A 26,836-nucleotide genomic window follows, 5' to 3' on the forward strand; every position below is an offset into this window, starting at 1 on the left:
GTGGTTTAGAAATGTGAGTTATTGTGGCTTAAAAGAATAATTTGGGAAGTGTTCCATCTGACTTTATTTTGTAGAATAGTTTGGAAATTATTGCTATTAAGTTGTCAGTGTCTTAATAGAATTCTGGACTGAACCCATCTGACCCATCTGGTCCCGGGCTTTTGTTTTTGTTGTTGTTGTTGTTGTTGGGAGGCTTTTGATGACTGCTTGTATTTCTTTAGGTGTTATAGGATTATTTAGATGGTTTACCTGGTCATGGTTTAACTTTTGTGTCTGGTATCTATCTATGATTTCATCCATTCCCTCCAGATTTTTCAGTTTTATTGAGTACAGGCTTTTGTAGTAAGAGCTGATGATTTTTCTTCACTTTCAATTGTTATGTCTCGCCTTTCTCCTCTGATTTTATTAATTTGGATAATCTCTTTGCCCTCTAATTAGACTGGCTAGGGATTTATCAATCCTGTTAATTTTCACAAAGAACCAGGTCTTCATTGTGTTGGTTCTTTGAATGTTCTATTTGTTTCTATTTGGTTAATTTCTGCTTTGAGTTTGAGTATTTCTTGCCATCTTCTCCTCTTGGCTGTATCTGCTTCCTTTTGTTCTAGAGCTTTCCACTGTGCTATCAAGTTGCTAGTTTACGCTGTCTTCAATTTTTTTTGGAGGTACTCAGATCTATGAGTTTTCCCCTTAGTACATAGGTCTGGGGATGATGTGCTTTCATTTTCATTAAATTCTGGAAAATCCTTAATTTTGTTATTTCTTCTTTCACCATGCTATTATTGAGTAGAGCATTGTTTAGATTCAATTTGTATATGGGCTTTTGTTTTCATTGTTGTTATTAAAGACCAGCCTTAATACATGGTGATATGGAAGGATGAATGGGAGTATTTCTATCTTCTTATATCTATTGAGGCTTGTTTTGTGACCGACTATATGGTCAGTTTTGGAGCAGGAGCCATGAGGTGCTGAGAAGAAGTTGTATTCGTTTGTTTTATGGTGAAATGTTCTGTATATGTGTATTAATTCCAATTGTTTCATAACCTCTGCAAATTTCACTGCATCCCTGTTTAGTTTCTGCTTCCATGATCTGTCCATTGATGAGAGTGGGGTGTTGAAGTCTCCCACTATTATTGTGTGTGGTACAATATCTGTTTTGAACTTTAGTAGTGTTTCATTTATGAATATGGGTGCTTTTTTATTTGGAGCATATTTGTTAAATATTGAGAGTTTCTCCTGATAAATTTCCCCTGTAATGAGTAAAATGTGTCCTTCCTCATTTTTAATAACTTTTGTTTAAAAATTTAATTTATGTGATATTAGAATGACTACTCCAGCTTCTTTCTTGGGGCCATTTTCTTGGAAAGTTTATTCCCAGCCTTTTACTCTGAGATAGTGTCTGTCTTTGTCTCTGAGATGAGTTTCCTCTATGGATAAAAATGATGGATTCTGTTTATGTATCGAGTTTGACAGTCTATATCTCTTTATTGGGGAATTGAGTCCATTTATGTTAACATGTTAAGGAATAGTGGTTGCTGTTTCTTGTTCTTTTTGCTTTTAGAGTTAAAATTATTTATGTTTGTCTCTCTTCTTTTTGGTTTTATTGCTTAGTTATTTTCTTGCTTTTTCTGAGTTATATGTGGCCTTGTTGTTAGTGACTGGCACCGGTCTCTCCTTTGGATCTGAGGGCTAGTGGGCTCAGGAAGAAAATTGCTTCTGATTGTTTGGATTTTTAGTGGTCAAGCAGTGAGTTCTGGTAGCAGTGACTCAGCTCTGTCTTTGTGGGCTCAGTTGTGGGAGCTCTTGTGAGGCAGTTCCGGTAGCTCAACCCTGTGCCCACAATTCCTGAATACTACTTGAAAGGACGTGGATTTTTTTCTAGGCCAAAATGGACCCCATTTCAGATATCACAGTACTTTCTGCTCTAAGAGAACTTCTGGTGTGCTCTCCCTGGGCCTATGTGCCAGGCTCCCCTCGGTTCCAGGTGTAAGAGGGCCTGTAGAGTTGAACTTCAAGCACTGCCTTTCGTGGGCAGACCTCGGTTCCCACTGACAAGGGCCTGTACCTACTGTGGGTGTGTGTGTTTAGTCTGTGAGCCTTGGCTTTCTGGGCAGACCCAGTCTCCCTCTGCCAGAGGTCTGGCCTTACTGTGGGCCACAGTGGCAAGTTTTCAGTGAGCTCTGCCTAGCCCTCTCTGTGCTGTGATTACTCACAGAGCAATATCAATAACATGCTCTGTGTCCCCGGATCTCTGCTGTTCCCTTGCCAAATTTCCTAGTTCACGTATGATGTCATAGATATCCTGTCTATATTGGGTAGCCATCATTTTCTAATCTGATTTTTGGAAGCTTCTAGATATTTAGTGGTCCAAACACACTACTATATCTCATTTCTGTCTGTGATCTTCCTTAGACTATTCCACCTCATCCTCCCCAGTGGTGCCACACACTTAGGTCCTCTATTGCTTAATAAATCGCCCTAATGTTTTAGTCCCACATTTCTTCAGACATTGATTTATCAATTTAAATATAGTAGCACAGAATAAATATCCTGTTTAATGATGGGTTTAGTCTCTCTCTCTCTCTCTCTCTCTCTCTCTCTCTCTCTCTCTCTCTCTCTCTCTCCATCAGGAACCTAAATGGGACAACCTAATAACTATCAGGTAATCACGTGATCGTCCAGAGTTTGACAGCCTCAGATATGTAATCTGTGATCAGTTTGTCATTTTTTTTTAAATCAAGGGTATATGTATTCATTTTAGAAAAGATACCTGTAATTAAAATGCTTTCCTGTTATCATTAAATATATATAACAATCATAAGGTAAGAGCACAAGCCTTTAGAGCAGATCTATACAGATCTATGAATATGCACTGTCTTGTAGTGATGTGATATAGATAAATAGATGACTACTTAAGTCTTAACTACAATTCTGTAAGAATTCCTAATATCTTTACACTCTATTATAGTGTGACTGTCATTAGGTCATTTCTGATAGTCAAAACCTCAATGAGAACTCTGCCAGTCTGCTACGTGCCATCAGTTAGTTGTTCATAGATAGTAACCAAACTTTCTTCTACTCAGCACATTCCATGAGGTTGTAAAACAATTAACCAAAGGCCATAAAAGGGAACTAATTATTTATTATTGGTTCCAGGACAGATGATAAAACATTGACTGGGTTTATCTATACAAAATTTTACAAATAATTTAGTTATCTGAAGCTGAGACAGGTGATGGATGTTTAGTCAGATAATTATTCCTAATGGATATATATGTAAAACTTCGCTGTTGTAATCTCCTATTTCAATTTATGATTTTATTTTCTTGTCAATGTGTGATGAACTTTTTAACATGTGATAATGTATTCTGAAAGTTTTTTTTTTTAATTCTGAGCACAAAGAAAAGAAAAAAAAACTTAGCAAGAGCTGAGCTGAGAGAGGAACTGAGCTGAGGAGAAATTTTTAGACAAAATACTTTTTTAGACAGGACTAAACACAATAACTTAGAAGTATAGTCATAGCTGTGGGAAGAAGAACATTGAGAGTAAGATCATTGTGACAGCAGAGCAGGAGGAGGGGGGTTAGAGAATATGAATGCAGAGTGGGATAACTTAGAGACTATAGGTAACATAAAATACTAAGAAAGCAATGGACAGAATGCAGAGGGGAAGATGAAAAATGAAGAAACTGCAACGAGCAGTAAAAGCAGGCAGGCTTCTTCTTACCATAGGACAGAGCAGGTTTTTTATCTTAAGAATGAGGCAGATTTAGTCTTATTAAAAGGAATAAAGCTGTTTTCTTCCAAACTTGGGTTTAACTCATTTATTATTAAAAATGTAGAGGCTTTTTCTGTCTTATACAATAAAGATTGGAGCTCAGTTTTCATAAAGAATGAGTGAGTTCTTTCTGCACTTGTGCATGGTCTTTTGCTCCATATGTATGCATATGTAAATATATATATATATATATATATATATATATATATATATATATATGTGTGTGTGTGTGTGTGTGTGTGTGTGTGTGTGTGTGTGTGTGTGTGTGTGTGTACACAAATGTAATTGCAAGAATGCATACAAGTTGAGCCCAGATGCTTTGAGGAAAAATCTACAAATGCATTTTTGTGATTCTGTGTATGAACTTAATTAAGTTTATGCATATTTGCCTTTATAGAAGTTTTTTTTCTACTCCATGCACTATTATCTTCTCTTGGTTCAATCGAAGTTTATTGCTCTAAACTTGCCATTAGCTCAACTAACAAAAGACATCTGGATACAAGAGATGAAAGAGAAATAGAGAAACTATTTTCTTTTAAAAGCATTTTTCCTTTCCCCACTGAGTACATCAAAGCAAGAAGATAATGAGTTTTCTAAGTGTCCCCTTTTCCTTCCTGGCACTTCCAAGCACAGGCTAAAAGTCAGAGGCCAACAGTTCCTGCTAAGATAATGCAAAAGGTATTTACTTAATACTTTGCTGTTTAAGATAATGTGATAAGTACCACAGACCACAGTTTCTGGTATCAGAAGAACACAGAAGTCAGGTCAGCTATAGTAGCATAGTAGCCTATACTTAGATAAATAAAATTTTTATTATACAAAAACCCTAAATATCTCATAAAACCGAGTTTTTATCTTCCGCTGACACTCTTCCCCCTCTGCTGCCTCAAGAAAAACCAACAAGAAAGAAAAACCCCCAAGCAGAGGTTGATCCCCAACATATCTCTGTATTTTTCTCTGTCTATTCCTGAAATTATAACACAGATGACAAATGGTTTTGTCTCATGTGATACTTTTTATTACAATTCTTAATATAAGAGAATATATCCTAGGGTTAATTGAAGAAACAATAAATAAAAAGGGACCATTTCCTAGGTGTAAAACTCTGGGACTTGGTTTGGTCCAAAACAGACTGTCTGAGGGAATGCAGCCTCTGATTCTTTCAGGCCAAGTGTGCTGGCACCTCATGCTGGGAAGCCTGGGAACAAATTTGGGGAGGGGGAGGGGGCACTGATTTAGGCTTGTGAACTCTAAAAGGTCAATGCTCAGCATGGTGCTGAGAGTATAACCTGGCCAGCCTGGCTTTTAACCCTGGCCTCGCTCTCAGAGTCAATGCAGAGCCAAGATAGGGCTCCTGAATAGAACGTTTACTGGGGACAAAAGGTGCCCAAATGGAAAAGGAGAAGATGATTTCACCATGTGTGCTTTAATTTTTGCGCCCTTCTCTTCTTTGTTCTGTCTCTTTAAACAGTTCAGGATCCAACCAACCGCCTCCCATTGGCTTGCCTTTGAGATTGGCCAGAGCTGTTTGTCTAGAGCTTCCGTGTATGTGTGCACCGGAGGGACTTAGGGAGTGACTGATCTGACTAGAGTCTATGTCACTTCCTGTGTGTGCAGGGGAGGGACTTAGGGAGTGACTGATCTGGCTAAAGTCTAAGTCACTTCCTTCTGTGAATGCAGGACTTCGGGTGTGGCTAGATCTTTGTTAGGATGTGCCATTGTGGTAGCCTTAAGGCAGAGTGTGTTCCCCAATCCGCGACTTCTGAAAACACCTTCTGTTTCATAATCACTTTTAGGGCTTTAATGAAACAAGGTTGTTGGTTTGTAGTCCCAGTACCGGCTGTCTGCCCCACATAAAACTATATTTTAGAAACAGTAGGTTGCATTTGATTTGACACAAAGGGTATGAGAATTAGGAAGATTAATTTGAGACAACGAAAATAGGTGAATGTAGAATAAAGAAATAAGTTAAAAATATAGCATCAATTTCTGAAAATCCTAGAAGTGACTATAGTATTAACAATTTGCCTAAAACCACTTACAATAAATATATCATTGTGTTTATAAACGTATATAGATTTTAAATGAAATTTAACCAACTAGTCTGAAAAGATCTGTCAAACAGCCGAACTATCTAAAAAAAAAACCAAAACAAAACAAACAAAAAAAAACAAAACAGTAAACACAGCCAATCGAAATACAGTGTGGACCTAATTCACAAATATGTATGTAAATCAAGGATAGAAGAGGTGTTTGGTTCTGTGAAGGCTCAATACCCCAGTGTAGAAGAATACTAGGGAAGAACATGGGCAGGAATGGGTGGATGAGGTAAAATCTCATAGAGGCAGGTGGAGAGGCAGGGGAGTTCTAGAGGGAAAACTGGGAAAGGGGATAGAATTTGGAATGTAAGAAAATAAAATATCAAATTAATACAAACAGAAAACAATTAAAGGAAAAAAAATCCCAAAACCTCTGAGTCACTAGTGAAGAAAGGAAAAATACTGAAGGCCATGGAATAAGGATCTTTAATGTAGCATTCCCTTAAATATACCAACTCCTTTTCACCTACAAGATTTCTAAAGGTGGGCTGAAAACGGATATCTAAATTAGATATACTTAAATAGACTTATACATCCCCTGAGATATTCCATCTTATATAACATTTTGAGAAACTAAAGAATGCTGAGAACATGAGGGATAAAATTTTCTATAAAGAACATACAAATTGCTTCTCTAACACAGAATGTTCAGAACTAAACTTATGTACTGGCTAATCAGGTTGCGGATCTTTACAAATACATATACACATAAACACATGTGTATGTCATATGTAAAACTATTAGAGGAAAGCATGGATATAAGAAGTGGCTGAAAGAATGAGGTACAGATGTGAAGAGGAAAATTTCAATAATTTCAAAAATTAAAGGAAATAACTAAAAATAAAGTCCTAAGTCGAAGTAGAAGCAATAGCTACTCATTCATGTAAACTATTCAAAAGAAAAAAAAAAAGAAAAAGAAAGAAAGGAAGATAACCCAATACTACTAGGTCCTTGTTATGAATACAATATATGGAGATATATATATCATGTCAACTTACAAAACATTAGTGATTGGCTACTTGCTCTGTTTTGTGTGCTTTGACTAAAAGGCAGCACAAGAAAATCTTTACATAGATAGAATGTTTCCTCTTTTATCTCCATTGATAAAAACACCCACTTTAGTAGTTGTTTGGACTGGATACTTCAGGCTTTCTGATAACCAATTTTACTTAAATCGCAGTAGCACAGAAAACGTAGTGGAATATGAATACTCAAGTGATGCTTTCCTGAGTCTTTCTGCAGTTAAATGTGTACATGGAAGCTCTCCAGGGTTCCTTCTAGGATATCTGTTTTTCAGTTAATTGCCGAGAGTTCACAAGAGTGCTCAAGCACTGGACACTGCTACATAAATGTTTGGCATTTCTCTAGTCTCTGTATATCACTGAACATTGAAAGATTTTTTTTCATTACTCTCTCTGGAAGAGGACTTTTGGGGCCCAAATAAGAATTGTTCAATCCTACTATGGAGAAAGAAGAAACCAGAGGACAGAGGGATGGAGGGATTCGGTGGAAGAGGAAAGGGGAAGGGGCAGGAGAAAGGAGTGACATGTTCAGGCATTGAGGGAGCAAGAGTGGATCCCCAAGGTTACCCAAATGTGTGTATATATATCAGCTCGAATTTACCACTGATAAAATTTTAATCCAAATTCTAGAGTCGAATTTTTCAGCTACTTCTTCCCTCTATTTTCCCTCACAAGGGCACACCCCTTCCCCTGAACCTTTTATACCGTGGGCCATCTATCCTAAACTGGGTATTTCCCCTGTTCTACTATTCTCTCCCTTAACTCTCGCCTTGGCTCCCCTGGAAACTTCAGTTCTATCTTCAGTAACACAAGATTCTTTCCTTTACATCCTTCTTCTGAAAGCCATTTGCTATTGGTCTCCTTGTACCCACTAGGCTTATACTTTTTGAATCTTGTCCCCCAACTTATAGCTGCTGTCTGCTACACCCTTCCAGGTTTCTACACACTCAGAACTTCTAAAACATCAGGGGGATTTCTTAAGCATTCGTCCTTGTGCCTTATAGTCTCCTCTCCTTGTCTATACCCAATAATCTTTGTTCCTAGAGCCTACTGTCCTGTTATTATCTGACAACAGATGAACTTTCTGAGGTTCACAGAAGACACTAACTGGACCCCATTTTCCCTGTCCTCTCCTAGCTCTCTGTCACTGCCACCGGTATTTGTGCAGTTTCAGCTTTCACCTCCTTCTTGGAACTTGTCAGAACACCATAGCATAGAGTGTTCTTTTGCAACCTTCTCTCTCTACTGCCGGAGATTCTGATTTTATTATTACAGCTTTACTGCAAATAAAACTAATGGCCAAATTTGGTGAAGTTGATTTTCATATTCTTACAGATTGTAGCAACTTCTGCCACCAAGCAAGCAAATGATCCCAAAGTCTCTTATTTCTAACATTCTACTACTTTAATAAACTTCTATCCCTCTTATTTCTGTGTATTCTATTCTCAAAAAATCTGTTAATACTGTTTTGTAGATACTATCTCACACTTTATATTCAATAACTAGTAAATTTATAAAATATGTAACAACATTTGACTTTAAAATTATTATCACTTAAGGCTTATGACTATATATATATATGTATATATATATAATCTTTATAAGGTCATCTTAATTTGGTAAAACATATTATATATGTTTCAAGAATTGTTTAGAATGTATTTTGTGTGTATAAATATGTACATATGTAATTTGGATTCATCAATATGTGTGTGTATGTGTTTGTGTGTGTGTGTGTGTGTGTGTGTGTGTGTTTGTAAAGTACATTCCACTCTGTGTATAGGTGCTTATAACTTGGATTCACTTCCTATTTAAAATTATAGATTTACTAGGAAAACAGAGGGTTTTTGTTTGTTTGTTCGTAATAACAACTATCTCCCCCTTTATCCTATCTGAAGTCTACTACATATGCCTAAACTAGAAGACATGTTTTTAATTACAAGAGTTCCCAAGATTTAAAGTGATTTTAATGGCTGCTGGCCCTTAACTCAATTGAGAGTGCAACTTTATAGCAACGAAACTTCATTTAATCACCGAGTTAGTTGCGTTCCACCAGCTTTAATATTCTGTGCCATCAATTCATTTACCTTGAAGTATTTTCTAATTTCTGTACATCTTTTCTTCTGTTATTTTTCATAACCACAGCTTAAAACAAATGCTACCACGATTATACACTGTACAGGTTCTAAGAAGCTAAGATGAAAAGGGGAATTTGTCTACTCTCTCTCTCTTTGTCTGTCTCTGTCTGTCTCTGTCTCTGTCTCTGTCTCTGTCTCTCTCTCTCTCTCTCGTTCTATTCTGACATTTTTGGTTTTGTTTTATCTTAGTCTATTTTATTATTAAACTCGATGAACGGTTGTTTTTTAAGGAGAGAGAGATTAGGGATGGATCCAGATGGAAGCCTAGGTGAGAAAGAACTGAGTAGGGGGTGGGGTTGCAATAATAAGAATGTGTTATAAGAGAACATTTCTGGCGCGTGCGCATGGCGCCCGCGCGGGGCAGGCGTGGCCGCGCCACGGCCTACGTGGCACTCGCTTCTGGTTCCGGGGCACGCTGCGTCGTGGGCACGCCGCGTCGTCGTCTTCTCTCAGTCTCCGATCGAGCAGGATGGAGGAGGACGCGCTCGAGGAGGCTGAGGAGGCTGATGAGTCTGAGGAGCCTGAATCAAAGCTGGATGCGCTCGAGGAGGAACAGCATGGCGCGTGGGAGGAGCTGCTGTGCCTGCTGCTGCCGTTCCACTGTCCGATGTCGCTGCATCGGGCACTGGGCGGCGGATTCCCGCACCTCCAGCTCCTGGGCGTGAAAGGCCACACCATCATGGCGCTGGGACTGGAGCTGCTGACGTGGCGCGGCCTGCGCATGCCGCTGCCCAAGAACAAAGGGCTCGGCGGCCAAGGCTCGCTGCTCAAGGGCCTGGCCCAGGCTCCAGTCTGTCCTTGCCTACATGGGCTCAACCTCAGCGGCAACTGCTTTCAAGATCTGCCCGCCTCGCTGATGGAGCCGCCCGCCTCGCTGCTGGGGCCGCTCGCCTCGCTGCTGGGGCCGCTCACCTCGCTGCTGGAGCTTCTCGCGCTTCAGACCCTCAGCATGGTCCGTAACCATCTGCACAGCATCCCAGCGGAGATCAAGGTAATGTGTGGGAGTTTGGTAAAGAAATCCCACCAAAATTAGCAAATCTGCCTTCTCTGAATTAATTGGTGTGGGACAACAAGATCCAATGTGTGCCTCCTAGACTTTCATGGTTGAGTCCACTTAGATTCCTCAGTCTGTACAATAACTTGCTGTCCTCCCTCCCTCGAGAGAACTTTGATCTTATTCACCCAGTAGAGTTAACTTTTAAAAGGAAACCCATTGGTTGCTCCTTTTGTTAGAGATTTAACATGGCCCTCCAACTCTTGAAATTAGCTGTAAGGAGTAATTATTTCTTACACTCCGTATGATCCCTGGGGATCTTTTTAGATACTTGGGTTCAGCCAGCAACTGTCCAAATTCAAAGTGCGATGGAGTCTATTTTTAACTGTTGGGTCGGACAAACTAAGTTTGTGGAATTCTGTAGGAAGTAGCACCCATCCCCCCTCACCGCCCCCCCTTCTCAGCTCCTCCTTCCCCCTTTCCCCGCCCCTGCTCCCTCCCCATCTCCCCCGCCCTCCTTGTCACCCTCGCCCCGCCCCCGTCTCCTCCCCCATCTGTGTTCTTCAGGATGCTCCGCCCCCTGCAGCTGTGCCTCATACAGCTCCATGTCACACAGTGAGTCTGACTCAGAAGAAGCCAGTGTTGCTTCACACAGAATTCAGAAAGTTCTTGGTTGAGCAGTAGTGGGTATTGGAAAATATTAACACACTGGGCAGAAGTGACTTGAATATAAAATGGGTCTTAAAGTTAGAGAACTGAGGGTTTTCATCTTGAATGTCCTTGTAAGAGTTGTCTTGATGTGAAAGAAAGGTGTTGCTTTCTGTCCACAGATTCATCGGAAATGAGTCCAGTTTCATCTTCAGAGTCTTTGGGTAACTTACTGTGAATGGCAGTTCAAAATTCAGCTGACTGGTTACAATTTTTATGTAACTCTTTGCAGAAACACTAACAGAATGGTTCACTCTGAAGAACAGCCTTTGGATCAGCTGGAAGCCATGTCACCTGGAACAGCTGAGTTGAATAAAAAGGTCATCAAAGTTCTGTTACCAGGGTTGTCCTGGTTAATGCTGAACACTATATGTGGATAAAATGAGCCGTCTGCATGTGTTACCCCTCGACTGTTGAAAGCCTTTCTGACCAACTAAATGCACACTAAGGACTATAACTTTTAAATGGAAATTTTTAACCAGATCATTTTGTATCATTGTTACTAACTTTATATTATCTAGCAGTGATGTATTATACTGCCATAATCCTAGCAAGATTATGGAAACTTATTGTAAATACTATTTTAAAGCATCCTACAGCCTGACATGGTGCAAAACAATTGGAAAATTGACTTTAACCAACTAGGTGAAAATTTTATAGATAATACCTGAAGTTCTAACGTCCTGAAACCATGTACAATGGGCTGGCCTGGAACTCAGAGTTCCTCCTGGAAGATGGGAGATCTTCCAGGAAGCAATTCCAGACAGCCTCCCCCTCTCTAGTTGCTGATATTAGAGGTGTACACCACTATCTGCTTCCATGGCCATCTTAATTTCATTTTTGTTAAATGCAATGATCTCTTTTAAGCAAATGGCCTTTACACTTAATGAGAAGCTGAAGTCTTGATCTGTCTGTTTAACAAAGAACAGAATAATAGTTTTTTTGACCAAAACATCTAGATGACAAGTAGTCTGAGAATACCTGTTCTACACTGTTGGACTAAATGAGGAAAAGCTGGACATAGTTGTGTACACCTCTAGACCAACTCTTGAGAGGTAGTGGCAGAAGATCAGGACTTCAAAGTTTACCCAGGCTCCATAGAAAACTTTAGCCACATACATGAAAACTTGTCTCAATATGGAAGGGGGTGGGTTTTAGCCATCAAATGTGTCTCCTTTGTTCCCCTAGTTTATTAACCAAGATGCCCTGTCCAGTTAAAAGAAAATCTCAAACTATACAATGTGAGAGGGAAGCAGAGACAGTGTGTTCATCCTCAGTAGACTGGTCCACAGAGCTAGCATGACCATTGGACAATGAAGCATTAGAAAACAGTAAATATATTGTGTCCCTAAGGTGTGGGAAAATAGTACTGTAAATTATTGTCATTAGAAATCCATTTTATTAACTATTGGTAATGCAACTAAAAAATACTAAACATATAAGTTGAAATTAGAAAATATGTAACTCTCCCTGATGATCATTAACCAACCTGTAATAATAGGAAACCTAGTTGATAAGTGCCAAAGTATTTCCAGATTGCATTAAGGCATCAGGTGATATCCTGAAGAGTGCTTTATTAGGAGTCAAATATATGCTCAAAAGTATTAGCGTGTTAGAATTGTATTTAGCATTTTTATTTTAGTAGAATATAGTAGTAGGTTCTAGGGTAACTCAGGGTTTGTATGTGTGTTTGTGTTACGTCATGAAACACGAGAGTTTCATGACTGCAGTTGTGAACCGCTGCTATAGTGAGTCCCCTCACCTTTTCCTCAAAATAGTGTAGTAAGATTATTATTATTATTATTATTATTATTTCTTTTTTTAAATGTAGAAATGTTTTCCTGTGTATATAGAAGTGTTTTTTACTGTTAATATACTTGTATAATAGACAATATAAAGTCTTTGTTAATTTTGCCAAGTAAGCATCTGTTAACTGCAGATTGCAAGGTTGGGAAAAAGCAAAGTTGATTTGTAACTGCTTTGTAATTAGATAGATCATTTAGTTAGGCAACACTGAACATTTTCACAGAAAATGCTCAAATTCATGGGACTAAATACTCCTGGATTAAATACTTGTACTTTCTTGATTGATAGTCATCTTAAGAAATAGATTGAGTAGCCTTTTAGGAATTTCTTGTAAATAGCTGTTTAGATAGAGCATTTAACTGTATGTACACTTTCTAGCATCCAGAAAAGAAACATTGTTCTTCATACTTGTAAATACTTATAAAGCCAGGGATAGCTTTTAGCCTGTGCCATACCAATGGTGTTTTTTTCAACAAAGTGTTCATTGTAGCCCTTTATGTGCATAGTTAAAGTCTAGTAGCAGTATGCCAGGTCAGTGTGCAGCATTTTTTTTTTGGCCGGGGTGGGGGTGCTGGGGATAGGTAGGTATGGGGGTGGGGGATGGGGCTGGTGTAGGTAAAGCAAGCTACAGTCCCAGCCTGGCACAGGTAGCATGTAGGGATATCTACAATTTGCCTTTACATTAAAAAAATCTCATCATTAGCCTTTATCTTTTACAAAAGCTGTGATTGATTTCTATTTTTTTTCTTTTTCATATGTTTTAACTGATGATTACATATTAGCTTAGTGTAATAGGAAATGGCTGTCTAGAAGTGAGACGATCATATGAAGTCAGCAGACTGTTAAATGGTCGTCAGCCTCACTAGTTAAGATTTGCATGTTTATCTAGCTAGTGAGCCCTTAGAGTTTCAGAATTGGCAAGGTCTAATTTTCATAATATAGTTGTTTTCTGAGACAGGGCCCAGCTGTGTAGCCCAGGTTAGCCCTGAGCTTGCTATGTTGCTCAGTCTGGCTTGCTTATGGTAACTCTTGCCTCAGATTCCCAACTGCTGGTAATACCACATACCCTGCTCAGTATTTTACTTAAAAAAATTGCCAAAGGTGCCTGTTGGGCTAAAATTCTTGATATTTAAATTTTAATTGGCAATATTAAAAATAAACATGCATTGAAAATTGTACATTTTTGTGTTTTTAGAAGCTGCAAATCAAGTATTTAGTAGCCGTTTACATATAAAATGTGTTTATTCTCTTAAGTTTCCATGTGACTGCTTGTGGATACAATTTTATCAGCAAACATATGTGTAAGATTATTTAGCTGCATTTAGTTTTAAAGTACCTTTGCCTAAATGATTTGTCTTTCATCTAAAAGTAGATACTTCATTATAAGTATTGTTCTTTGTTTAGTTCAAAATATTGAGTTTTTAAGTTAGAGTAGGCATTCAACACTGAAGGTTCTGTGTAGGCTTTTAGGAACATGACCTATAGCACATAGTTCTATTCCAGTGCTTAAAAGGAAGTGTTTATTTAGCCTTCACTATTTGTACATTAGGCATATAAGGATAAGTAACATTAATTCAGTAGTGTGTGGTTTTGTATTTCCACAATAGTGAATCTTTTTTAATAGTATAGTAAGTAGTAATGTCCTTTGTGATCTGAAAGTGCCATTTAGCCCTGCGTGTGGGAAAGAAATTATATGATCCATTGTTGGCAAGAGCTGTGTGATCTGTATTTGACTTGAGGGAAAAGACCACTCCTGAGTGGTCCCTTTGCCCACAACAAGGCCCACCTGGGAGGGAATCAGAAGATCAGAGCTCCACAGAATCTAGGATGGAGCCCCACCACTACTACCCCACCTCCTAGTAAAACAGTGTATCTTTCATATGATATTTTATTTTAAGTATATATGCTACCACAGAGGATAAGAGAAGTTCCATCGTCTTATGCAAATATTGTCACTGAGGTCTAGCATGTTTCAGCAACAGTTTTCTTATAGGTTGAAAAGGGGGTAGTTTAATATGAATAAAAATCTCCATTTTATATATGTTTTTGCATGTGTTATCTCTATTTACTAAGGATTGAATTACGCATTCTGCTAACTCACAAAGTTGAACATTTAGAAGGTGGTTTTGATAGGTGTTGCTAGGCTTTTCCTTACTTAATATTAGTCAGCCTCAATATTTGGAATAATATTTAGTCTCATGTTTGTAGTAATCTAGTGGCTCCATGAAGGCTATTTACATGCAGAGAACTCTGCATTCATCAAAATATTCTTGATTCTTTTGGCCATAAATAAATTGAGTAAACTCTTAAATAATCTCTAGCTGTGGGAGTCTTAGATGAGCTGGCATTGCTGTTCACTGTCATTGGAGCCTCAACTAGGTTGGTTGGTTTTACCTGGTGGGATAGTTAAGGTTCACTGTGCACAGTTTACATGGTCAGCACAGCTGTTCTGAGAAACAGTGTTAACCAGCTAGTTACTTTCTAACCGTCATACACAATACTCAACAAGTCCATACTTGTGTTGAGGTGTGTCACACTCCACTCTGTGTGTGTGTGTGATAAGCAAAAATAAATAAATAAATAAATAAATAAATAAATAAATAAAAGTGGAGAAGGCTTTTTAAACAAAAAAGTTTACCTTTCTAAAGGCAGGAGTTTCAAAAACAAAAGATACTGAAAAATGTTACCTTTCACTTTGGTCAAATTATGACCTATGCTCTAACATCTTAATTTTCAGTACTTAAAGTCTGTGTAATAGAAATATCTGTTTAAGTATATATATAACTAAAATTAACTCAGAAATCTTCATCAGTGGAGTTTGTTTTCTGGAAAAAAATATAACCCTATTGTATCAACTTTTATTTTCCTTTATTATGGTTCATATTCTGAAAAGAATGCTTAAGCTATTTTAAATTCTCTTGCAACTTCCCCCAAAGGATATTTTAAAATGTGATCTTACATTAACTTTATATACTTTCTTCATAAATTTTGCCTTAAACATTGTGCCTTGTTTTAGTAAATTGTTTTAATAGAATCCTATTTTGGCATTTGTAACAACATTTTATTCTAATTAGAAATTTACTTTTAAAAATACTTACAATGCCTGTATTTGGTATATCATTGCTTTTCTGTTTATTGAATTTGTTAAATACAAAAATCTGAACATTAAGCATGTTTTAGCATGTATTGTATGTGCTAGATAAAAGAGAAAATAAAGTTACAGTGTGTTCCTCTAAAATAAAAAGAGAGAATATATTCTATAAAAAGCTGTGTTTAACAAAAGAACCTGAAATGTGAATGTGGACCTGTAAAAACAAAATCAAAATAAACCAAACAACAACAAAAAGGAAGTAAGCAGCCATGTGACTCTCAGCTGTTTTTACTAACATTACAGTATATGTGTCATTTGAATTATCAGACATCTTCAATTGACAATTTGGAATAAAACAATTGTAAAATGTTTTTGCCCTAATTAACTCTTTGGTTATAATTGTATTTTCTTTTATACTAAATAAAAAGCATGTCTCCAAAAATATTTTTGGTTGTTTCAGATTCTTTTATTATTATCAGAATTTAAGGCTCTATTTGTTACATTCAAGTCTGGTTTATATTATAGTAGATATGGTAGAAAATTAAGGTTATAAAGGAATATTTATATTAACAATAGCTGACTTATCTTTGCTAAATGTTTATCACCAGACTTCTAAAATTTTGATAAGTAAAAATGTGGTCGATAAATAAGGTATAGTTTATAAATTCTTAAGTTTAACTTAGGTTCACGGGAGTTATTGTCAGTGTGTAACTGATGAAAGGAATGAGCTTGATTTCTCCTCCTATATAAGTTTTCACTGTTATGCCTAAATAAATAACAAGAAACACGAATAGTTTGTTTATTTTAGATATATTTAATAGATAAATGGTCCACAGATTCTTCTGATATCTGCTGAATATTAAATTTAAAATATTTAATAAATAAGCTTCTTGTGATAAAGAGAAGTACTAGCTCCTGGCCTCACACCTAATATCTCTAAAGAAGATGAAGCCCAGCAGTACTCCACCTGCAGCTTGCTTGAAATATGGCAGAACTGACCATTGCCATGCTGAAGCCAGAACACTGTTCAAACATTGGAAATGAGGGTAATGAGTTCATTCCCATACTTCATTAATACAAGGTCTGCTCCTTCAAGTTTCAACTTCACAGGAAAATCTGTTGAATCTTATGGTTCTGAAACTTGCATGGAGGAAGATAATTGCCACTTATTGACTGCCATTTTCTTACATTCAGGAGCTGCTTTGGATGCAGTTCATGCTTGCTTCAGCCCCAGGGTTGCATATGTTTTATCTATCAGTGCTCTTCCTATGGAAAGAACAGACATCAGGGCTCACTTTTCTAGAGCTACTACTATGTCTAGACTCAGCTTTCCTTGCAACCAGACTCTACAATGACATAAACTCACAAAACAGGCCCAATATATCATTTTATTCTTACTTTATTTAAAGGAGCTGGCATTATAAATGACTACGCTCAGTATTTACAACGTGTGTCTCATGGAAAATGATCGGATAGAAAAAAAGTATGAACTTTATGTAAAGTCTGTGGATATGAAAGTTTAAGTGGTAAGGGTATGAAAACAAATAAATTTAGGTTATATTATTCTAATATGTCTCAGGGTGAGTTAATACTTTTTAAAGGTATAAATGTTAGTACTGAGAGTATCCAATAAAATTTAAAAAGAAAGTGACCTAAAATATACAAAATATAAAAATTATCGTTCAGAGTTCTTTTACTTGTTAAATTAAGACTCCAAAAGCTCAGAATGTTAGGAATGGCGTTATGATAAGATATTAATCTAGGTCTGGTAAAGTACTTCTAATATTATCATTGTCTCGAGTTTAAACGTTAAACTTTTGTTTTTTCTCAATATAGATTAAAAGCACATTTAAAATATGCCAGTGCTTTTATAACTCAAATAATTTTGGGCTCAACTGCTTTTAGTATGTCTCAAATGTGTGAGTCTATTGGAATTTCTAGAGTGCAGATTTCTGGACAGATTACAAGTGGTAATGCTAGCATATCCAAAAGTTACATCACTTTTTAAAATAAAAAGTTATTGTAAGCTTCAGAGACTACTTGAATCCACCTCTAATGGGACTCCTGATAAGTACTTTTGACTAAGAGTCCATTTTATCAGGGTGGCTATTGTTTATTCCTAGGGGAAATATCTGCACCTATACCCACTCTCCCTTCTCTTAGGACTGCACTCACCCAACACACATGACCATGGGCCTAAAGGTTTCAAATGTACACCTGAGAAAATAATTCCTCCTCAACTCCTTTTTGTTATCTTCTGTGTTTAGTACACACACACACACACACACACACACACACACACAACGTTGCAGCAACATTTCAGCTCCAGATGTTAGCTTAAAACCTTGATCCCAGAGTGCTTCGAAGTTGCAAGACCCAGGCATTCTAGTCCTGACTTACAGAAGCTGCCTACTTTTCCTCACACCAGATTGTTTTGAAATTTTTGTTTTTTGTAAAAACCCAATTAAGTTATTTGAACAAATGTTTGTTTTAATCACAGTATAGAATCTGGGGCTGCTGCAGGTTGTCAAAAGCAGATGATTTGCTCTGTGTCCTCTGAGGAAAGCATGACCTTTGCCATGGGCAAATCATTTATTTTTTAGAACACTTAAGAAGGTATAGTTGTGAGAGCCCTCATCTGCCCTATAGCTGCTGCTCCCCCTTTTTCCTGTCCCCAGTGCTGTTGGCTTGTTCTGCTGCTGTGTTTATTAATACTGTTTTCATTGACTGTAAGATATCTTAAAAACAAAGGTGGTATTTGCCTCAGTGAACTACATCCCTACTCAGCAGGAAGTACCCCCTCCTCCTCTAACGTTCTGTCTCTCTTAATTAGTGTTAGGTTGTTAGGGAGGGAAAGTGTTAGGAGGGAGGTAAAGATAGAAGAAAACAATAAAACAGATTTTAAACAAAAAATAACCCTGCCTCCATCAGATTAGCCTTTGGAGTCTGAATAGAGAATAAAAGAACCTGCTTTACCTGAACTTAGCCAGCTTCCCAGCTTTCTTGACCCTGTAAGTCAGTCTGAAATAATCTAAAGTGCATCCCTAATCCATTGAAGTGTCACCAGGCATCTCTTTAATCTTCTCATTTGTTTTAGAAAGCAAAAGTGAGGAATACTAGAAAATCTCCACATTCCAGAAACCACCCACCCTCATCACAGAGATCCAGCAGCTGTAGCATCACAAGCCACCAAAATGCAACACATTTACATTGTCACCATTAGTTCCATAGCCTTCTAAAGCCAATGTGTCCTACACTTCTTTCTTGTTTTCTATCACATATCCGAGGCACCACGTCCTAGGACAATCACTGCTTCTTGCAAAATCTGTTAGATGTCATGCTCCAACTCAATATATCATATACCCCTTATCTTACCCATCAGTCCAAAGTTCTTTTCTTGGAACTAACAGGCAATTTGGCTTCACACACTTGCACACTGTCAAACATGCCAAGTACATCCTGGTCTTGCTACCATCCCTATATTGGTTATCCTATCTAAATATTATCTCTTTGGTTGCTTTCTCTTTAAACAGACAAAAGATGATTGTAAAAAAAAAAATGGCCAGACAGACATGGGGGCTGCCCATATTGGTCTAGCCAGATACAAGGATCACAGACCAATCACTTCTATATACGGACTCCCAGGTGGGAGACAGAACTTGTTGGTAACACAACCATAAAAATCAAGCCGCATTCCCAAGAAGTACTATCCACATTCAGAGAAAATATGTCTCAACATGGAAAGAATGTTTACCAAGTGGAACCTGATGGTGAATGTCAGGTATCCCCAACATTGACAGTGCCCCCAACAGCAGGAAATAGCCTAAGAGACAAAGCACCCCTATTCTTTTTTCACCATAGACACTTCCCTCTGCCCCTGTTTTATTCTCCTTCTCTTTATGGTAAGAAAAAGGGAGGTGTGTTAGTATCAGGAACCACATTTTTCTCCATCAGCACTGTCAACCACAGGTGACAGGGACATGTGCATCTGTTGCCATGGCAAATGCCACAATTTTCAGAATACATTGCTACAGCTTCTACCTTCACCTGGGAGCCGTTATTTCACAGTTTAAATCCTCCTGTACCCCTCCCTTCTTTTCTCCTCTTTCAATCTTCCCCTTCTTCTCTCTGTCCTGCCAAATAAACCTCTTCCATGTGGAAACATATTGGCCTGGGGTGGAGTGTCTAGATTCAAACTACTACCTATTTTATTCCCAACAGTTAAAACAGGGATTTCTATCTGGAGTAACCCCAAGTTGACTGAGATTTTTGTCTTGTTTTTTTTTTTTTTGGGTGGGTTGTGTTTGTGTGTGTGTGTGTGTGTGTGTGTGTGTGTGTGTTTGTATGTGTGTGTGTGTGTGTGTGTGTGTGTGTGTGTGCGTGTGAAGGAAGTTCAGTGGGAAAAGAGGTTCACCCTGGCATACCTCTGTAGTTAATGTTCTAATAGTAGACAAATCATGGAGCTCAAGGTTGACACACAGTCGATGTGTGGTTAGATCAAGAATATGAGAAAAAAAATATGGAGAGGTAGACTGGGAGAGGCTTTCTGGGAAAGGGATAAGGATTTCAGCACATGTAGAGAAAAGTGTCTTATTATCTAGACACGCCCAGACAGGGAGGGCAGGCTCTGGGATCTTGGGGGACACTGAGCAGTTGAGGAGGGTTGGATGGTAAAAGACGTTTGAAGAAGAGCATCTGGACTCCAGAATTAAACTCTGGAATTTGGAGCTAAATATGGTGGGTGTCAGAAGGCTATGTGGTCAAGCAATCTATACACAATAGGGCAAGATAGATAAGTTAATTAAACTAGGAGAGGCTGATCTATTTGGAGAGGGGCTCATGTGTACTTCTCCAGGCTTCAAATAAGCAGAAGATGTAATATGCGATGTAAATTAAAAAAAAAAAAAAAAAACCTAAAAAATAGCTACTTTGTTGGTTAAAAAAAAAAAGCACAGAGGTTTATTGCAAACTGCTCAGCCTACTCTAGGGAAATCAGAAAGAAGAAAAGGGCATGAACAATGTGGGATTTAAAAACAAGTTATTAGAGATAGAACCTGTAAAAGTGACTGAAGGCTTTTCAGTGTATAACTAATACTTGCAAATAGTGAATGAAGGAGCTGTGAAGCTATCATAGACCTTGATATGCTAATAAGCACCACAGGCCAATGCTAATGAATGAGCCCTCCCCTTCCTCCTCCTCCTCTTCCTCTTTTTTTTTTCTCCTTGTCCTTCTGCTCCTCTAATTCCTCCTCCTTCTTCTTCTCCGTCTTCTTCTTTTATTTATTATAAATTCTCCTCTCATGACCTTGTGACAGGACTTAATCAACCAGACCAATAAATCAAGGACCAGCAAGACTGCAGCCCTACCCAGTCAAGGCCCAAGGTACACTCTCCCAAATGCTGTAGTTTATGAGAAGTATGGCCAGCTATCACACTCTCATAATCCTTAGGCCACCTTTTTAGACTGACATAATTTGCAAGGTATAATATAGCATGTATACATTTAATCTGTTAGGATCAATTTTTCTTCCACTTATTAGTGTTGGATAAAATTACATGAGTCTGAGGCATTTAGTAAATTAGGTGTGAAATTGAAAGTCACACTCTGTGCTTTTGATACAATTAGAAAACGAAATGGCAAAGCCATTACATTGCCAAGAGCTTTCCCACAAAGCACCCCATTATTGAATGTGGCTCAGGCCGCTTGCATGCTCTTCATACAACTTTTACATCTTTGACAACTTCCCCATAAACCACTTCTATGCTAATTTATACAGTTTTGCTTGTCAAGATGTGAGAAGCAATTATCCTAGTGTAGAGGATGTGCTTTCAAATGGGTACCTGTAGTGCCTAGAAAAGTCTATATAAGTTTTAATTAGAAATTATAGACTCATCATAGTAAAGATCTCTCCTTGTGAAAGATCCACCTATTTAGTATACTAGTTCTAAATATTGAATTCATGAAACTTTTGTACCAGTCTGTCTAGTATCATGTAATAGTAAGCTGGATGTTATGCAGCTCATGTTTTAAAAACGGAACTGCAGTGAAGAAATACCGTTAGACATTTGTCCATATGATGAACGTACTTATTTCACACATATAATGGTCGTCCTGGATCTGTTCTATTAATATCTTGTCAGTATTTTCATTCTCCAACTGTATCACAAGCACAGACTTTGATTTTCAATATTGTTCCCTAGAAAACTCAGAACCAACTCAAGTATTTCAGTTTGATACTTATTTGAAAATAAATGTTTTCCTCTGTTTGTCATTTGCTTATATTCATATAATGTATTTTCCCTATACAGATCCACATGACATGATGGCCTTAGACCTACCAACACACTTCCAAGTGGACAAATACACTGTTCTACAAATAGTTTCTTAATCTACTTGACAGGCATCAATAGAGGAGATGTTTTTATCATATTGGTTCCACTGGGCAGGATCTTCATGTCCCTATTGCACATGAGGTTTGACATTTATGTGGAAATCCTTTGGACATGCCAAAATACTTCTAATTGCTGATATGCGGAAGTCTATCAGAAGATGATGCCAGGTACACTTCTTAGATCATACAGCATTTGTCACAAGGTGAGTATTGCATGTATATTTTTCAGTTTCTTTGATTCTGAAACTCTCAAATGAGGAAGTCTGTCCCATTTCCAAAAATCAAAACAAAACAAAACAAAACAAAAACCTAGTCTTTTAGAAATGATTTGTTTCTTAGTTGAAACTTTTTTTATTTTGTTTTATTTAGAGCTTCAGTTGTCTAATACTATACTTGCCTCAGAGACCTAATCATAAATGAAATTTATATCTACATGACACCTTCCTGATTTGAATTGCTTTATGCCAAGTAAGGACAAATGGGGCATCTCTTGCCTTTTCTAGGTCCACTTTGAATTTAAATAATTAAAACAAACAACAATACCTAAAAAAGAACTATCAGCTCAATTGTTCTTCTTTTATCCAACTTATCCAATATGTTAGAGGTCAATGTCAAAAATGTAAGCATAGCAACTTTTTTTTTTTTCACACAATTCCAAATTTATCCCAACAGTATCTCTCAGGTCAATCTCCTTGTGTACAAACAGAACTTCATTACACACAGAAGTAGCTCTCTTGACCTTCTAGCTATTCAATAATATTTTTTTTGATGTGTAACATCTAATGTATAGGCCAAACAGTATCCAGTACATCAGGGATGTTAATGAATCCCACATGGAAAAGGGTTTCTGTCCTGTGATATATGGATTTTCCTTACTAGTCACCTTGATATATGGCCATCCACAATTTCCTCAAATAAGTGATATATCTCAATGGCCATGAAATGACCTTGCCCCAAAACACTGTTCACACCTAAATATAAGAGTAGAAAAACAAGTATGTAAAATTTTCCTCAATTAAATTCACCCCCATATCTACTATTTCTTCATTTGCTCATAGAATTTGCAATATCAAGACTTCATCAATTATCTCATTATAATCCTTCTTAGTTTTGTCACAAACTGCCATGCACCAACACTGCACTATTTGTATCAAGGTTGAAAGATGTAAATAACAATCTAAATCTCCCCTAGTAAGTACATAAATAACTACTTAAAACTCCCCCATTAGGTACCAAATCAATAAAAAATACCTAAAATATTTGTTCCCAGGCAGGGAAAATGAGACTCATAGACACATTTGCAAATTATAGGTGATGGCCTACTTTTTCGGGTGCAATAGTTTCAACACAAATGATACACAAGGAAGTCTATTTCCAAATAGAAATGAAGGATTACACACTCCCTGTATGGGAGTACCCAAGAACCGTAATATAAGGAATTCTGATTGTCTAGACCAGCCTGAGCTTATTTCTATGGAAGGTAAAAAGATTAGACCTTAAACACGGCTAAAAATAAAATAAAATAAAGGTTTTTCATTATCAGTGAGGAACAGATGACCATAAGTCTAGAATTCTACTAAGTAAAATTTGGGATGAATGTCAGAAAAATCTCCTGAGGTCTTAATTTTTTTTTCTTTTTGTTTTACTTAGAAATGTCTAACATGACTTTGCCATTATCGGACCTAGAAATATTTTTTAGAAATACTAATTGTCCGCAGAGTGGGTTTTACACATTCCCCATGTCTCTGCCAATATTCTTCATTTTACATCAGATAGAGGCCTAATATCTAAGGTATACAAAGAACTCAAAATGCTAGACACCAGAGAATCAAATAACCCTATTATAAATGGGGTACAGAGCTAAACAAAACGTTCTCAGTTGAGGAATATCGAATGGCTGAGAAATATCTGAGGAAGTGCTCGGACATACTTAGCCATCAGGGAAAAATGCAAATCAAAACAACCCTGAGATTCCACCTCACACCAGTCAGATTGTTCAAGATCCAAAACTCAGATGACTACAGATGCTGGCTAGGTTGCCGAGAAAGAGGAACCCTTCTCCACTCTTGGTGGGGTTGCAAACTAATACAACCACTCTGGAAATCAGTCTGGCAATACCTCAGAAAATTGGCCATAATACTACCTGACAACCCAGCTATTCCACTTCTGGGCATATACCCCAGAGACACCTTAGTACACAACAAAGATATATGCACCACAATGTTCATAGCAGCTCTATTTATAATAGCCACAAGCTGGAAAGAACCCAGATGTCCTTCAGAAGATGAATGGATACAAAAATTGTGGTACATTTACACAATGGAATACTACTCAGTCACCAGAAACAATGACTTAACCAAATTCTTAAGAAAATGACTGCATCTAGAGAATATCATTCTGAGTGAGATAACCCAGTCACAAAACAACAGACATAATATGCAGTCACTGATAATGGGATGCTAAACCCAGAGGCTCGCACTGCCCCAGAAACAACTCACAGACTGTATGAAGTCCAAGAAATAAAGAAAAGAAAACAAAACAAACCAAAAAAAAATCTTTATACAACAAGATAACTTTGACAATTTCCATGTTACATGTTGTTTTACATGTACTTTATGCTCATTGTAACTATTAAGTTTTCAATGCATACTATCAAATCTTTAAAAATATCAAGTACTGACTAAAAATATATTCATACAGTTTTATGTAAAATTATTTTAAAATGAAAAAAAGTACTGACAAAAATGTATTGTATAATTTTATGCAAAAAATGCTTAAAATCTATACATTTATCTTTGTTTTGTCAAATACTTTTTTTAAAAAGTAAATCATATCTTCTTTACGTCACTATTATCCCCTCTTCACTCTTTCTATATTTATCCAACATACACTTATTAATGGCAGGTTTTGATATCAGTGAAAAAGTCTCTGTGAAATGCAATCATTTTGCTTTGACAATCATTACTAATGCAGTACCAGCAATTCTGCTTGCACTAGCACAGTTCTCTCGACTTTATGTCAATTGATCATTAGTTTTTTATCTTTTTTTCCTGTCAGATGTTCCATAAGAAGAAATACTTGGACAGAATAAAATTATAGATGATACAGGATAGCGCTTCATTATATGTGATATGCAGAATGGAAAAACTTTTGTGATTGCCTTAAGCAATTCAGAGGTTGTTCAACTACACATATGCACATTATATAGAAATAATTAGTGTGAACAGAAAGCAGATGCAGAGATAGTGATCTATCCAAGGGAGATAAATTTTAAAATAATGACAATAAAATTTGGTGAGTAAATTTCTTTCAAACGAAGCACAAAATACTAATTTTATAGCATGGAGAGCCAATTGTTTTTTCTAATACTCTCATTACTTGCATGACATCATATAAAAGGGTGGACAGACAAAAAACAGAGAAAAAATTATAAAACACTAATATTTGCCAAAGGGCAATGATGATTTATCCATGATTGTATAACATAGATTGTAAAAGATGGATCTTTCCGACCCTTGTTGGACTAGACTAATAAAAAATAAGACTGTCTATGTTTTGTTTTCTTTATTCTGAGAGTACCCTAGGCAACAATTATGATGATAATGTGTAACATTCCTAAAACTCAAAGAGATGGTAGTGTCAGCTGGCCAGGTAAGAACTCTCTCTGCCTTTGCAATTTTTTGAGCTCTGAGGGGGAAATTATCCTGATAATTGAGTGTCAAAGCATAAAAGAATGTCACAGCACACATTAAAGCTGACAAGAGATTTATTGGAAGGAAAAGTGCTTGTTGTACCTAGCTGGTCTTGAACCAGCATAGATTTGAGCAGAAAACTGGAATTACAAAAGTTTTCTTCGGGACAGAACTTTCTGGAAATTCTTAGAATGGAAATTATTGGATTTTCAAATCTAGAGCTTAGGTTACCCCCCCCCCTTGGGAGTGCTGTGGTAAGATGTGACTGTCAGCAAAGGTAGAGTTTTGTGCTGGTAGAACATTTTGTTTGGAGTTCATTAAAGACAAAGGCTGGACACATGTATGTCCCGAACTATGTACAATACTTCTGTTTATTTTAATAATCAATAAGGAGTGGGAAGGTGATGATTGCTATTACCTAACTACTTCCTGCTAAATTTTTCACCTCTGACAGCTCTTGTGTCAAGCCTCTAGATTTATTTAGAGGGAAAAACCAACAGTTCGGTTTCCTGTGCTCAATCTTGAAAAATCAAAAAAAAAAAATAAATAAATAAATAAATAGAAGAGAAGACAGGGTTTATAGTAAGACTGTTGCGGGTTGAGCTTTCCGGAAATTTCCAGTGTCTCAAGTTCAGAGCTTTTTCTTTTTACACAGCAGGGCAGCGGCTGAATCCAACTGATTGTGCATCTAGAGTGTTCTGTGTATGGAAACTGTGTGTCGGAGGTCATGAGTGGCAGGACCCCAGCCCGTTATATGCCTCTAAATGCACAGAGCTACAGCTATTTTTCACTATAGTCTCTCCAAGGGAAAGGAACTAGCAGAATATCCCAGTTCTCTTTCAGAAATTTGTTCGGAAAGGGAACCATGCGCTTGGAAGATGAAGCAAGACTCCAAGATTCACAAAAATCATTCATTTACCAGAGTGTGGGATCTTACTCCAGTAGCCCCACAACTGTCTTTGGGAGATGCAGCCTGGGTGACTTTAACTGCTGTGTTGGGCATTGCTCAGTAAGACAGGCTTGGAAGGCAGAGAACAAAGCCCAGCTGGTTCTGAGAATAAATCTCAGCTAAGCAGTGGAACTCCAGGCAGGGTTGTAAAAACAATGTTCAGCTGGGTAC

General features: G+C 37.3%; 1 protein-coding gene across 2 annotated transcripts; it reads left to right on the forward strand.

Moving 5' to 3' along the window:
• The first annotated feature begins 9,495 nt into the window (after window positions 1-9,495).
• On the forward strand, window positions 9,496-13,098 carry LOC308419046 (leucine-rich repeat-containing protein 58-like). Of its 2 annotated transcripts, none has more exons than XM_080914593.1 (2): window positions 9,496-10,024; window positions 10,858-13,098. In XM_080914593.1, exons 1-2 carry the CDS (start codon window positions 9,503-9,505, stop codon window positions 10,870-10,872), a joined length of 537 nt encoding a protein of 178 aa, XP_080770719.1. In that variant the 5' UTR covers window positions 9,496-9,502; the 3' UTR covers window positions 10,873-13,098. The 2 variants fall into 2 exon arrangements, with proteins under 2 accessions (XP_080770719.1, XP_080770720.1); XM_080914594.1 differs by having other exon boundaries at window positions 10,968-13,098.
• Window positions 13,099-26,836: the final 13,738 nt, after the last annotated feature.

This window comes from Micromys minutus (assembly GCF_963924665.1).
Source record: "Micromys minutus genome assembly, chromosome: 3".
NCBI lineage: Eukaryota > Metazoa > Chordata > Mammalia > Rodentia > Muridae > Micromys > Micromys minutus.